The sequence below is a fragment of the Geotrypetes seraphini genome, chromosome 3, assembly GCF_902459505.1.
Source record: "Geotrypetes seraphini chromosome 3, aGeoSer1.1, whole genome shotgun sequence".
NCBI classification, from domain to species: domain Eukaryota; kingdom Metazoa; phylum Chordata; class Amphibia; order Gymnophiona; family Dermophiidae; genus Geotrypetes; species Geotrypetes seraphini.
Genome location: NC_047086.1, coordinates 366,075,078 through 366,090,280, shown reverse-complemented (window position 1 = coordinate 366,090,280; position 15,203 = coordinate 366,075,078). Strand labels below are relative to the sequence as shown.

Below are 15,203 nucleotides of genomic sequence, written 5' to 3'. Positions count from 1 at the left end.
CGGATTATGCTCATAATCCAAGGTACCACTGTATTAAGTTAAGCACTAGTATTGGCATGTAACTTAATATGGTGACCTTGATGGCTAAAAATTTACCTCACTAATCAAATGTAACCATGATATAATATTTTATTATGTCTTTCAGCCCATTGAGGCTTTAGCACTTAGGCTTTAGCTCCAACCAGTACACCACAGTTAAAGCTGTTCGTCATCACAGAATTGTGTGTGTCCTTTAGTAATCATAATGATAAGTTAACTCACACAAACCCTTGATTGATTATATATACTCAGGTTGACACACACAGGTTGAGATGGCAATGAAGGGTAAATATCCAAACCTGCGCCTTGTTTGATTGTAACTAGTGTCTGTGAATGAATAATCAATGAGTTTCTTAGCTCTTGAGAAACTTGTGCATTTCACTCACGGCTGCACTGACTTTGCTGGTGTTTACTGAAGCATGGGAAAGGCAAAAGAACTGTCAAAGGATCTGCAAGTTCAACTTTGTAAATAAAGAGAAGGATATAAAAAGATATGCAAAGATTTGAAAATGCCAATCAGTACTGTTCAAACTCTTATCAAGAAGTGGAAAATTATGGGTTCTATTCTTGCCATCAACACCCAGAAAAGAGTGTACATGCCAATAGAACTGAGACCCAACACAGATAGTGTTTCGGCTCTTGGCCTGCATCTGATTTTCAAAAGCCTCCATCTGCCTCAAAAACCCTTGATTTGGCTCAAAATGAACTGGATGAACTCCTCAGGCTGTTCTGCCCCTGTATCATGCCAGCTTTGTTCCGAGTACCGTGTGCTGCGGGGTGCATGAGGGAGGGGTAGGAGCCTCGGACTTAGCCTCCTCTGAGTCCTCTAGGACTGAGGAACTACAAGGCACATGGGTGGCAGGAAAGAAATCCTTCTTGAAGACCCTAAATAGTGAATGTGCAAATCACAAGTGCATGGATGCCCAAGAGAAGCCAGTCTGATGCCCTGCAAGGGTCTATGGGACCACCTGTTCCCCCAGTTTTTGTTAATCTCCTGTGGAAAGCTTATGTGGCGGATCCAGGACGCTCTGTGCTGCCTGTGGATATGCTTGCATTGGACCGGGAAGAGACCCTTCTCCAGCAGGCCTACCCACCGCTAAGGAACCCAGCTCCCAGCCTGAGTGACCAGGCAGAAAAGAACTGGGAGGAATATAAGTTCAAGCTTTGGGCGCAAATTTTGTCTTATGATTTCATTGTATATGTTTGTTTGTTTGGGGGTTTTTTTTTATCCCAAACAACTATTGGATTTTCTTTGTGCTAAAGAGGAACTGAAGGTTAAAGTATGACGCTCAAAGTTACTATATGGGCTGACTAGGTTTGCTGGTAGAATATTGTGCATTGGATTTTTCCTTTTTAAAAATTTTTTTACAATGTTCCCTTATCTTTGCCTGAAATGCTTCCTTATTGTTGTAGACAATATCATATATGCTTTTACTTGTTTGTCATCACTTAGGCGTGATTTTTCTCCTTGTATTGTTATATTTTTATATCACAATTTGATAATCTCTTTGTGATCTTCCACCTCAATCTCATTCAGTTTCTTATGCCTTTCCAGTGGCATAGCGAGGGTGAAGTGCCTGGGGCGGTGGCAGCCCTCCTCTTCCCGCCCTCCCCCCTCATCCATTCCTTCCCTGCCCCTTGCTGCCGTACGCACGCGCCCCTTCCCTCCTCTTGTACCTCTTTAACGTTCCCAGCATGAGCAACAACCCCAATCTTCTGCTTGTGCCAGCGTCGACTCTTCCTCTGACATCATTTCCTAGGTGTGGGTCCAGGAAGTGTTGTCCTAGGAAGAGCCGACGCTTGCGCGAGCAGCAAGTTAGGGCTGTTGCTCACGCCAGGAACATTAAAGAGGAAGGGATGTTCACACAAAGTAACTGCGGCGGGAGGGGGGAGAGAGAGAGGAGGATGGGTGCTGGCACCCCCATTAAGACTGCGCCTGGGGCAGACCGCCCCACCCCTTACTACGGCACCCAAACACTCTTATCAGTAGGCCGCTGCTTATGCACACCCTCCAGCTGAGCTAATAACGAGCACAAAACTTTGTCTGTTCTTTTGAATAGCTGTTGTACCTGTACATTGAACTCAAGGCAGGCCCAACCATTAGGCAAGACTAAGCAGCAGCTTCTGGGGGCAGCAGTGTCATTCAACACAAAGCAACACACTACCTCAAGAACTACCAGTACAAACTGTAACCTTCTTTTTTATGGGTTGCTTGTGATTATTGAGTTTTAATTATTTGGAAAGCGAGGTTGCAGGCTAGTGGTCTAAAAATTAATTAAGGGGGGCGGGTTATAAGGCTGAAGGTTCATCTAGGGCACTGGCACCCTGGCATTGGCTCTGAGCGAACCTCCTCAAACTGTCTGCATAGAACTGCAGGAATGTTTTGCCTTTGAAGGGTAAGGGCACAAATTCACATTTATTTCCCTTTCCATGCTGACCCCTCCATTCGTATTTTTTTAACCTTCCTTCTGGTGGTTTGTAAGCACTATATAGCTTACAAATTATTTTACATTATTTTACACAATTCCCACAATAAAGTCCTTTTTCCAAGGTGCTGACAGATGAGACAAGATATTTTTGAAGTATACAGGTCATGGATATGAACAATTTAAAGCAGTGAATTCACAAGCTGTTAGTCAGACTCTAGGCCAGGGGTGTCAAAGTCTCTTCTCGAGGGCCGTAATCCAGTCGGGTTTTCAGGATTTCCCCAATGAATATGCATGAGATCTATTTGCATGCACCGCTTTCATTGTATGCTAATAGATCTCATGCATATTCATTGGGGAAATCCTGAAAACCTGACTGGATTGTGGCCCTCGAGGAGGGACTTTGACACCCCTGGTCTAGGCCATCAGCAAGGTTGTGTGGCCAAATCTAGAGTTTGGAAATTTTTCACTTGCAACTGAACCATGTTCAGATCTATGTGGTATCTAGACAAGTCCGAAACTGTTTCTTACACTATAGAATAAAGGGGATGGGATTTGATATACCGCCTTTCTGTGGTTACAGTCAAAGCAGTTTACGTAGGCCTATTTAAGGATTTAAGTGGCTTGCCCAGAGTTGCAAGGAGCTGTAGTGGGAATTGAACTCAGTTCCCTGGGTTCTTAGACCACTGCACTCACCATTAAGCTATTCCTATACTTCAGTGGAGGTTTCATCTTGGTCTAGGTATTTTTGCTTTAGCTTTCTAGTATGTAACTACTTTGATGTGTTTTCTTTTTCTTTTCTCTGCTTTCTTAGGAAGTGAAAACTTCTCTGAGCTGCTGCTGAAATTCAGACAGATAAAAATGCCAGTGCGAGCACTGATAAGGCTGGCACCAGTGTTGCTTGGAAATCCACACTCCATGGTACTGTAAAGGTGCTGCAGTTTCTATAAAACCATTTTTTATAAACCAGTGACTGAAGGCCAAACCTGCATAAATTCTTTCATTGTATATTTTTTTAAAAAACACCTTTATAATTAGAAAAATATGTATGTATAATTTATAGCTATTACATGTTAAAAATGTTATCAGGATGTTGAAGTGTATGAACTGCTGTTACTGTAACTGTGAATTAAGAAAGAAAGTATTTGCCTTTGTAAATAGTTTAATTAAAATACTTTAAAAATTTAATGTTTCAGTCCCTTCTTGTGATCAGCAATTTTTAGGAAGCCAATATTTTAACCAAATCCTTCTTCACTTTGAGTTTTTCATTTGACTTAGGTATGAAGAGAGACTTCCTTGATAAGCAGTTGTACCAAGACACAGAATTAAGATTTTTATTTTCTAAATATTAGTTTTTCCTTTTTTTTTTTTTTTTTTTTTTTTTTTATTTATTTATTTATAAATTTCAAATTTACAATTCAAGATGAAATCTTGTACAGAAAGTGATTACATCAAATGAACAAAGAAATAAACCTCATAAATTTACATAGAAAATGAAAATTTTTGTATAATCTCTCAAGTCCACAATTATGATCCATGATGTATATTGAACAGAACTAAAAGAAACTTATTTCATTAAAGATAAGCTGTACATGGTAAACTGATATTCAGGCGTCTAATTTATTGAAGCCCTCATTCTTACCCCTTCTCCAGACGAGACAAGGAGAGAAAGGCCGTTAGCTGGTTTGGCTCAAAGAAAACATATTTCTGGGAATTATAGTGAACTATACACTTGCAGGGATGACGAAGATAAAAAGTTCCCCCTAGAGCCAAAACACCAGGTTTTAATATTAGAAACTCCTTTCTACGTCTTTGTGTATCTCTTGCCAAATCTGGGAACATCTGTATTTTTAGATCAAGAAACTTTTTCTCTTTATTTTTAAAGAATAATCTCAGAAGCCAATTCTTATCCATCGTAATAGCCAAGGTCACAATCAATGTAGCAGGTGTAGCAACTTCTTTATCAGATAATTCAAGCAAAGCTGATACATCAATTGGTCCCTGAATTTTTTCTTCTTGAAGATCTTGAGTTTTATTAGGTAGATAATAGACCTGGGTGAAAGGAGGCATTAAATCTTCCGATACTTCCAGTATCTCCAGCATATACCTTTTTAACATTTCTCTTGGAGTCACTGTCGAGATCCGTGGAAAATTAATCAATCTTAAGTTATTATTCCTGGAGAAATTTTCAAATGTCTCTATCTTTCTTCTTAAATTTATATTATCCTTAATTAGAGTGTCCTGAAGCAATTTGGAAGATTTAAGTTGATCTTTAATACTTTGAATATCTAATTTGGATTCTCCCAAGTCTTGTTTTATCTGAGAAACTTCTTTCTCTTGAATTTTTATTTTTCCCTCTATTTGAAGATGATTAGTATTTACTGTCTTAGTTAAATTAGCAATCAGATCCCACAAAGCCTCCAATGTAACTTCTTGGGGTTTCACTATGTTAAATGTCTGCAAGTTTAATAGTGATAAGTTAGGCTCACCAGCTGAGGGACCTTCTCCTCTCCGTATCTCCTGTGTCGGGGTTGATTCTGAGATGGAAATCTCCTCGTGTGCACTCAGGCTCAACTGCGATCCCTGAGAGCCTGGGTTGATGTTCTTCTCGCCGTTCCCCACAGCCTCTGGAAGTTATATGACGTATAACTACACTCCTCCCTCTGTATTTGCAGTTTCAGCAATTGCGGTTTTAATTATTTGGAGTTTTTAGTTAGTTGGTTCCTCCCCCCAAATTACATCATTTTGCATAGAGAAATCGCTGATTCCAAGTGTTTATAGAGAAAAACGCTGATTCCCAGCACTTTCTTCACCGTGTTTTGCCTCTCCTTCAAGAACAGGCCAGGTCTCCCACCATGTTATTCATAGTTTCACCATATTCACGATGGTTTTTAATAGAAAACAGCAAATAACATATGAAAAAGTTATTCGCAGATCTGATAATCCCATATCACAGCGAATACGGAGGGAGAAGTGTAGTGAAACGCTAATGTGTACGAAGCTCACAGCCCTACATAGGGCTAGATTTATTAAGCCCACCGATCATATCCCGACGACCTTGTGCCCCAAACCCAATTTGCTAACCTTCCTCCCGATCCACGTGTGCAAGTGAGGGGAAGGTCATCCAAAAGTAGAAAGGCAGTGATTCACAAAACAAATTCAGGAACACCGACTGGGCTGGCTGATCAAAAAAGAAGCAACTGCTGAGGACCAGTCGCTCACGTCCTTGCCGACTGTCCTCACCCTGAAATCCCAGCCCTGCAGCCATGAAATCATCAAAAAGATGCCCTTGTCACTTCCGCCCTGCCTCTCTGCTTTCTTCCGCCCTGCTCTTTGCCATCCTACCTCTCTGCGATCTGCTGCCCTGCTCTTTGCCACCCTGCATCTCTGCTCTCTTCCGCCCTACCTCTGTACTCTCTTCCGCCCTCTCTTTGCCATCCTACCTTTCTGCGATCTTCCGCCCTGCTCATTGCTGCCTCTGAGCCCATGTTTTAAACCTGCGGGTTAAAAGCAAGACTGCACTAACAGTCCTTGCGATCAGGCATAGGAGTGATTACTCGCTTTACCTCTGGCCAAGCCCCCCCCTCCCTAGCAGCGTGTTCTGTTCCATTAAACCCCCCCCCCTTGTGCAGAGAGCAAGCGCATGCTTCTACAGGCAAGAAGATGGTCTTCACATGCATCAGGATTGCTTTGCAGCGATCTGTGGGGTCGGTGTGGGGTGTGCCAACTATCAGGTTAATTTGCATGAAGACTGGTAGAGAATCAGTCAACCAGCCACGGATTGCCCAGAGATCGGATAGGAAAGGTAAGTTTAGTGAATCACTGGAGTCGGTCCAGAGAATGGCCACCCGGATGGTCTCGGGACTCAAGGATCTCCCGTACGAGGAACGGCTGGATAAGTTGCAGCTGTACTCACTCGAGGAACGCAGAGAGAGGGGTGACATGATCGAGACATTCAAGTATCTCATGGGCCGCATCGAGATGGAAGAAGATGTCTTCTTTTTCAAGGGTCCCGTGGCAACAAGGGGGCATCCGTGGAAAATCAGGGGCGGGAAACTGCATGGGGACACCAGGAAATTATTTTTCACTGAAAGGGTGGTTGATCGCTGGAATAGTCTTCCACTTCAAGTTATTGAGGCCAGCAGCGTGCCTGATTTTAAGGCCAAATGGGATAGACACGTGGGATCTATTCACAGAGAAAGGTAGGGGAGGGTCATTGGGGTGGGCAGACTAGATGGGCCGTGGCCCTTATCTGCCGTCTATTTCTATGTTTCTATGTTAATCTATCCCATAGACAAAATTTTCCTGCCTTCACACTTCCCAGTATGGCTTCAGAACCCAACGCAGCACCAAATTATTATTACTAACACTAAGAACCCAGGTCAAACAGATGCTGAGGACCTGTTCTGACCGCTTACAATTTAGAAAGATGTTGAAAGACACAACTGTTTGTGGAGGCTTTTATTTTTTTTAACTACCTGGTAGATTTATTTTAAGAATTCTAAGCTGTGGTCATTGCATTTTATTTAATGTGATGGCTAATGTGTAAATTCTTTGAGCTCTCAAAATTATTTTTAGGGGATGAGATTGCTATGTAATTGAAATGTACATAATTTGACTGCATTTTGTAAATGTATTGTGTATGAATTATTGTGAATGTTTTTCAATTGTTAACCGCTTAGTTTTTAGGCGGTCTAGAAATATTAGAAATAAATAAAATTCTCCTACAGTTCGATATATCAGCTGCATTTGGCTCTGTTGGCCACACTCTCCTACTAACTAAACTCAGTGAAGCGGGTCTGACTGGAACCGTCCTTAACTGGTTCAATGAGTTCCTGACAAACAGAGAATACTGCGTCTGGAAAGACGGGTCCTTCTCCCAAAGCTAGAAAGCTTTCTGCGGTGTGCCCTAAGGGTCTCCACTCTCCCCAGTACACTTCAATGTATTTATGAGCACTCTAGGCCAATGTTTCTCAACACGCGGTACATGGGCCACCGTCAGGGATCCCCGCTGAAGCCAGCGCCACAAAGAACTGGGATCTCTGTTCAGCTCCAGCCTGATTAAGATTAGTTGGGCTGGGACCTGGCCTGAGGAGCATCAGGGAGGCAGAACTAAAGAATAATGGGGGTTGTAGAGAAGAGCATTGGGTAAGGGGCCTAGAGAATTGGGGGGGGGGGAAGGCTGCAGAGGACAGCATCAGGGAGGGGGCTGAAGAACATAAGGGGGGGCTGTAGAGAAGAGTATCGGAGAATTGGCGTCTAAAAACCCCTGGTCAATATGCCATCAGCTTTTCTATCATCATTTGATATTCTCATTGATTCTTCGCTCACATTTAAGGATCAAGTTAATTCTCTAGTAAAAAAAAGTTTTGTTGTTTTTTTTTTTTTCCAGTCTCTGTGTTTTGCGGAAAGTTTGAGCACTTTTTCACCAACAGCATTTCTCCGTCTTGGTTCAATCAATCATTCTAGCTCGTCTGGACTATTGCAACTCAATGGACGTGGACTTATCCAAGGCTAGTCTACAGAGACTCCAGCTGATACAGAATATCGCTGCCAGACTCATTTTTGGCACGAGTAAGTTTGACCACGTGTCCCCATTGCTCAGAGAACTACACTGGCTCCCAGTTCATTTGAGAATTCAATTTAAATGCATCTGTATTGCATTTAAGGTTTTATTTGGCCTCTTTACTACTCTTGTTCCTTTGGACTGGAATGTGTGTAGATCTCACCTGGCCAGAAGCTCTCGGAAATTAAAACTCTCTCCTTTCCCTCTCTTAGGGGTAAAAATTAATCTATTAAGCAATTTAATCATCCTTTCGCCTTCAAATTAACAGAGCTCTAGAATAACTTGCTGCTCTCGTTAAGAAGCTTAGGCCCCTTCTTATCATTCATGAAGGCTCTGAAGACAATTCTGTTCGCCCAGCACTTTGGAAATGAACTACTTCTAGCTCTCCTGCTTTAGTTCTTTTCTGGTCTAGTTCTTTTGTATTTTTCCTTTTCTGTTAACCCAATTGAGCTCCAAATTGGCTAATGACCCAGTTTTAAAACTAAGTTTTAGTTTAGTTTCTGCTTATGCATGTTGTGCACTTTCAGGTGGGCCCTGGGATCAGTAGCATGGAATATTTGGGTTTCCGCTAGGTACTGGTGGATCGGCCATTGTTGGAAACGGGACTGTGCTAGATAGATCATGGGTCTGGCCCAGTATGGTTATTCTTACGCTTTTTTTATTTTTTATTTTTACAGGGTTTTGCATTACTTCTTGATGTATCTAGAAATTGACTCTGAGACTCTGTGCATATTTTAAAGTTTTCTGCCTTGACCTCTCTGAAAAAAAGCAGACTAGAAACGATAATTAAAATGTTCTCTGCATACAGTGTGCTTTGTGATTACCATTGTTAATGGAAGAAATGGCATTGCAATTACAGTAGTACTATTACAATGGGGGCGGGGCCTGGGGGGCGGAGCTTGGGCACTCCCAATTAACCAAAAGGCTTCTGTTGCCCTTGCCTGAGCCAAGGTGCGTACGGGAAGAAATGTCACAGCCTTCATTTAAAAGCTGATCCTAAAGAGGTTTACGCGCTTCTAAACGACAGCACGAGCTGGAGAGCTTCCGCTATTACCTGTGTGAAAGTGGCCGCATGTGTTTTAAGAAAAACACAGGTAATGTTGACGTGGGAGGAAATCTTATTTTGGGAAAGGGATCTTTAACCTCCATATGTACTATTAGCATGTGCGATATCTTTGGGAAATGGAATGACTGTAGCAGGGGCGGTTGGTTTTGTAGGCGCGCTAACCTGGCTGATAGTCCACCTGGACCGCTTTGCTTTGCCTCTGTGATGCTGATCCTTGCAAGCGGCTAGGAAAGATTTCCAGTTCCAAAACTGAGCTTGCCACACAGGGAGAGCGTTTGGTTGCAAGGAGGAAGTGGGCGTGTCTGTGGGCGCTTTGCTGGTGGCAGTAGGAGCTCAGAGATGAGAGCTGTAAAAAAAAAAGCTTCCTGTTTCCTTTTTTTTTTTTTTTTTCAAAAAAGGCCGGTGTGACGGCCTCAGCCATTGATGAGGCTCGGTTTCAAGGCGGGGGAGTTTCTGCCTGTCATACTGACGCTGACGTGAGACCCTGGCGCCCGTTACAAACCTGCATCTTGCGCTTCCTAGCAGGCCTCTTGCTTGTTCCATCATTTCCTAAAAGAGAATAAACAGATTCCCGATGAAACGGGGATGCTTTCAGCTCCTGGAGGTAAGAGAGATTTCCCTTTCTCAAAAGTTTGCAGTAGAGGCCACAGGGTTGTGATGATATGTGACAGAGAGGATTTCAAGCCCATGTGTAAAGTTAAATTTAAAGATGCCCCTTGCTGGCACTGCTTCTTTCTTTTATTCATTTATTTAATATACCACAAATAATAAAAATATTTAAAGTGGTTTATAAAGCTATAAGTAAAAATGAGCAAAGATTAATGCATAAAACAGTAAAACTTTCACTGAAGCAATATAAACCGTAAAATTGCAAAAACATCTTGGAATTGAGGAGCTAGGTTTTCATTACAATTTTATTTGTTACCTTGGTTTGTTATTGTATTGTTAGATTGATCAACCCAAGAAGCGACTGCTGGGGACCAGTTGCAAACGTCCTTTCCAACTCTCCAGCTCCATTGCCGCCCTGCTCTCTGCTGACCTGACAATTATCGCTCTGCCCCAAATCTCTCCTGCCTGCTGTGCCCCAAATCTCTCCTGCCTGCTGCCCTGAATAGCCACCCTGGTCTCCCCCGAATCTCTCCTGCCTGCCACCCTGCTCTCTCCTGAATTGCTGCTCTGCTTTCCCCCGAATCTCTCCTGCCCTTCCCCGCACAGTGAGCCCATGGTTTTAACTCATGGGTTTAAGCAGGTTAAAACTAAAGGCTCGCAAAGAAGTTGAGAGGTTTAAAAAAAAGTTTTTTAAAAAGAGGCTGCTGCCGGGGATCGAGTTGGCTCCCCCCCCCCAAACAAACAAAAAACCCCGCAGCAAACAAACACGAACGCTTGCGCAGACCATTTACAGGGAAAGCAGATGGTCTGCGCATGCGTCTTGATCGCACACTTGCGATCTATGTCGGCGCATGGGGCGTTCCTCCAATCACCTCCATTAGAATATTGTTGCTAGAAGAATCTGTCAGACCTGCCCAGATTGGACACGGATTGGTCACGCCCTCCCTTCCCCTGTACCTCTTTAAAATCTTCACCAGTACTAGCAACTGCTCTAGCCTGCGACTCGTGTCAGCCTGGCTCCCTCTGAAATCACTTCCAGGTCGCAGGGCCAGGAAGTGACATCGGAGGGAAAACCAGTGCAAACAACAAGATTTAAAAAGGTCCAGGGTTGGGAAGGGAGGGCACAAGTGTGATGGGGAGGTGGGGCACAAGTGTGACGGGGGGGGGGAGGTGGGGGGAGTCAGAGAGGAGGGCTTGGGGAGGGGTGTGCCACTGTCCTGGGTGCCTCTTACTCTCGCTACACCTAAGCTCTTTCCCTTTTCCTCAACAAGTTCAACAGAAAAAAAACTATTTGAGTCTATCTTTGAATTTCAGGGTCTCAGAGTCTGCTCCTCTCTTACTACAAGTTCAGCAAAATGTTAAAGACATATCTCTTTTCCTTGTAATTCACATGATATTTATCCATTTAAGATTCTAGAATCTGTTGTAATTGTACGATTGACTTCCAAATCTTATTGTAAACTGCAGTGGCATATCTAGGGTATGTGGCACCCGGAGCCCATCATTTTTTGACACCCCCCCATATGTAAAAAAATATTTTTTTGTAATGAGCATGAAACGGAATAAATGATCAGAATAGAAACAGGCAGTGAAAATTTTCTTTTATTCCTAACATAAATTATGTCTGAATTGTCATGACATCAGAAGTACATATGGAGTAGTTGCAGGTGATGCTTGGGACAGTTCTGATTGTTTTAGTTCGGTTTTATGTGTTTTTTGAATAGAAGGGTTTTTATTTCTTCTTGAAAGTTTTATAGTCTGTGGTCGAGGTCAATAGGTTGTAGAGTTGGGGGTCGAGTGTTGCAGCTCAAATGGCTAGGGGGTTGTCGAACAGTTTTTTTCTTTTGACGTTTTTGGTTGTGTGTGTGAATGGTGCGTGAGTTCTCCTATGTCTGGTTGAGGTGGATTGAATTAATTAGCTGAAGAAATTAGTTACCCCCTCATCCCACACACATTAATTCTCTTCCATTTTTATTCCCATTATAAAAACACTGATAAGTTCCCAGAAAAAAAATACATTAAAATAAGAAGTGAAAACAAAGGCCCCTACAGATGAGAACATAACATAAGAATAGCCTAACTGACCTTGAAGGTCTGCCTGCCTGTCCCCCCCTTGAAGGCCTGTCCCCCCACATAAATGCCTGTCTCCCCCTTGAAGGCCTGCACCCCCCCGAAGGCCTGTCCCCCCCGAAGGCCTGCCCCCCCTTAAAGGCCTGCCTGCCTGTTCCCCCCCGAAAGCCTATCTCCCCCCATGAAGCCTTGTCCACCCCTTTAAGGCCTGCATCTCCCCCTGAAGGCCTGCCTGCCCGCCCCACCCCGAAGGACCGCTCGCCCCCCCTGCATATCCCCCTGAAGGCATGCCTGCCCTTCCCACCCCGAAGGACTGCCTGCCTGTCCCACCCCGAAGGACCGCTCGCCCCCCCCCCCCCCCCCCCCCCCCGTTCGTCCGGTTCTTCCCCTCTGGCCTTCCTGCACCATTTAGAGTAGCGAAGCAGCCTGCAGCAAGATTGCGATGTCAGCGATCTTGTGCTGTCCTCCGACGCGGACCCGCCCCCTCCTCTGATGGCGCCCCATCCCCCCCCTTAGTACGCTACTGGTAAACTGCAATGATTCTATGTTCAGATTTGCAGGGTACAAAAAACAATATGATATGGTAGCTCAGTTGCAATAGAAGTTTCATACCATAGCCCTTGCTCTCCACTTTGGTTAGAGCCATGTTTTTGTATCCTCTGCTGGGCTGGAGACCACCTCCACCTCACTCACTCAAGTTTCAAGTTTTTAATAGAAATTTGATGCAGTTGCTTATCATGACTACTAAGTGAGTTACAATAAAAATATAAACGAACGGACTAACATGACATGAAAGGTATATGGGTAGAAATACAATTTAAGATAGGTAAGAGAAACAAAGGAAAAAAATGAGAGGTAATGGGTTGTCGAAGATCTTTGATTAAAAAAGGAGAGAATTGATAAAGTTTAATAGGGGTTTAATAGGGGTTGAATGCTTCCTTAAATAGGTGATTTTTGAGAAGGCCCTTAAAGAGGTCAAGATTTTTTTCCTCTCGAATTAAGATATTCCAGAGCTGAGGGGCGACTACAGAGAAGATATCCTGCCATTTGGTGCCTATTATTTTTAAGGCTTGAATAGTCAGCAAATGTTCAGGAAATCTCATGTTATATAGGATTTGTCTCTATAGCCATTAATGGTATGTTCTGTCATTGGCTGTCAACAGGCTAACATGGAAGTAATGGAGCTTGGCATTTCATGATTGGCCCATCTTAATGGGGATTATGTAATGGGGGTTTGGTCCTATGGTGCAAAGACCTAGTCAGCTTAAGCATACTCATGCAGGCTCATTGAAAGGGAGTCTCAGACCTACTCTCTAACCACCATCATGGGCAGGCATATGTGTACTAGAAAAGAACATAAGAATTGCCATACTGGGACAGACCAAAGGTTCATTAAGCCCAGTATTCTGTTTCTAACAGTGGCCAACCCAAGTCACAAGTACCTGGCGAGATCCCAAATGGTAAATTAGATTGTATGCCGCTTATCCTAGGAATAAGCAGTGGATTCCCCCAAGCCATCTCAATCATGGCCTATGGACTTCTCTTTTAGGAAATTATCCGAGACTTTTTTTTTTTTTTTAACTTGAAAATCTTTATTAAAAGTTTTGTATTATACAAGCAAAATAAGGAAATCCAGGCTCAAGCACTCCATAGTATTGAACAAAAGACAACAGGCTCTGAGTTCACAATACAGCAAGAAGAAAACATCATTGTCAACCAGATATCCCCTGCAATGAATCACAAATCCCCCCACCCCTCCCAAATAAACTGAAATATACAGAGTGGACACCTCCCTGTTGTTCCTTCAGGAAGTTATCCCTACAACAACAATCCCCCCAAACCCCCCAGCCCCAGTAAACTTAAACCAAAGTATCAATCTTGTCCATAATAACAGTCCAAGTTCGGATAGATGAAAGGTAGTGCCCATGACGTTTAGCAATTGAAAGTTCCATGGTACACAATTGATGAAACTGCAAATACCATTCTAACATAACAGGTGCCTCAGATCTTTTCCAGGATTTAGCAATTAAACATTTAGCTGCAGCCAATCCCCACCTGCGGAGCTTAGTTTGCCAAGTGTGTTCACCCACATTATGTAAGCCTAGTAAACATTCCACTGGCACCAACGGGATCACAACTTGCACCAATTGGGATAAACAGCCAACAACATGTTTCCAGAAGATTTGTAAAGGAAGACAGTCCCACCAAATATGCAAAAAGGTGCCAACTGCCCCCCCACACCTCCAACACATTGCAGAGGAACTCGGAAACATTTTATGTAACCTAGCTGGGGTATAATACCACCTGGTAAACACCTTGTAGGCATTCTCCTGTATAAGAACACAAGAGGATGCCTTACCCACCTCAAGACATAGTTGAGTCCATTCCCTCTCTGTGAAAGAACGCCCCAGGTCCCGTTCCCAAAGCCCTTTGTATTTAGGGTGAAAGACAACTGAGCCCCGAAAGTATTGATAGAGAACTGAAATGGGTTTGGGCAGGTTACGAAGTGTAAGCCACAGATGTTCCAAGGGAGCCCTTGTCTTAATCGAATCCCCAGACCAGCCCTGTGTTTGAATAAAATGTCGGGTTTGGGAGTAAGCTAAAAAATCCCCCTTAGGCAAAGCTGCACTCTTCTGAAAAGCCTCAAAGGACACCAGGATCCCCCTATGAAGGACATCCGAGAACGTCCGGAGTCCCTGACGCTCCCAGCGCTGAAAAACCGAACTCTCCCCACCCGCCGGAAAAGATGGTTCGTCCCCCAACGCCCCCAGCAGCGAAGGCACCAGCCCTGTTCCCCATTTCTTCCGCGTCTCCCACCATATCCGCAAAAGGTGTGTCAAAATAGGGTTTCTCAAAGTTCTAAAAACCACCCGTGCAGGTAAAGAGGACCAAATCAGGGTTCGTAAAACCCGGGTACCCATTAATTGCTGTTCCAATTGTACTACACTCTTTTGTTCCGCTATATCCCAATCCAACAAAATTCGTAATTGTGCAGCCCTATAATACCAGAACAAATTGGGAAGTGCTCGTCCCCCAGACTCACGGGGCAGCCACAGACACTGACGAGAGATCCGAGGCGGTTTCCCCTTCCAGATAAACCGGAAGAACAGAGCATGGAGTTCTTTCAACACCACAGTCGGGAGCGGTATAGGCAGTGTTTGAAAAAGAAATAATAAGCGAGGCAAAATATTCATTTTAATAACCGCTATCCGTCCCCACCAAGACAACCACAGCCCAGACCACCTCTGCAAGTCCACTTTGATTTGTCTAATAATGGGGGTATAATTCAAAGTGTACAGCTGAGACAAATCCCGAGAGATATAGATCCCCAAATATTTCAGCGCCCCAGAAGTCCAACGAAACGGGAATCTCCCCGACAGTCCCCTCTCTTCATCTGCAGTCAAGGTGATCCCCAACAATTCCGACT

The 15,203-nt window shown here is 43.7% G+C and overlaps 1 protein-coding gene and 1 long non-coding RNA gene across 4 annotated transcripts in view; both read left to right on the top strand.

Annotated features, from left to right (window-relative positions):
* The window catches only part of ANAPC1 (anaphase promoting complex subunit 1), a 261,021-nt gene extending 257,349 nt beyond the window's left edge, over positions 1–3,672 (top strand). For 2 of the 3 annotated variants that reach the window (XM_033936932.1, XM_033936933.1), the window contains one exon: positions 3,280–3,671. In XM_033936932.1, coding sequence (XP_033792823.1) covers positions 3,280–3,395 — 116 coding nt within the window. In that variant the 3' untranslated portion in view covers positions 3,396–3,671. Of the gene's footprint in view, positions 1–3,279 lie in introns of all 3 variants that reach the window. The other variant, XM_033936934.1, reaches the window with a different exon arrangement.
* Positions 3,673–8,986: 5,314 nt separating this feature from the next.
* Positions 8,987–15,203, top strand: part of LOC117358050 — a 290,604-nt gene continuing 284,387 nt past the window's right edge. Inside the window, exons 1-2 of the long non-coding RNA XR_004538937.1 lie at positions 8,987–9,125; positions 9,496–9,701. This is a non-coding gene — a long non-coding RNA (uncharacterized LOC117358050). The remainder of the gene's footprint in view (positions 9,126–9,495; positions 9,702–15,203) is intronic.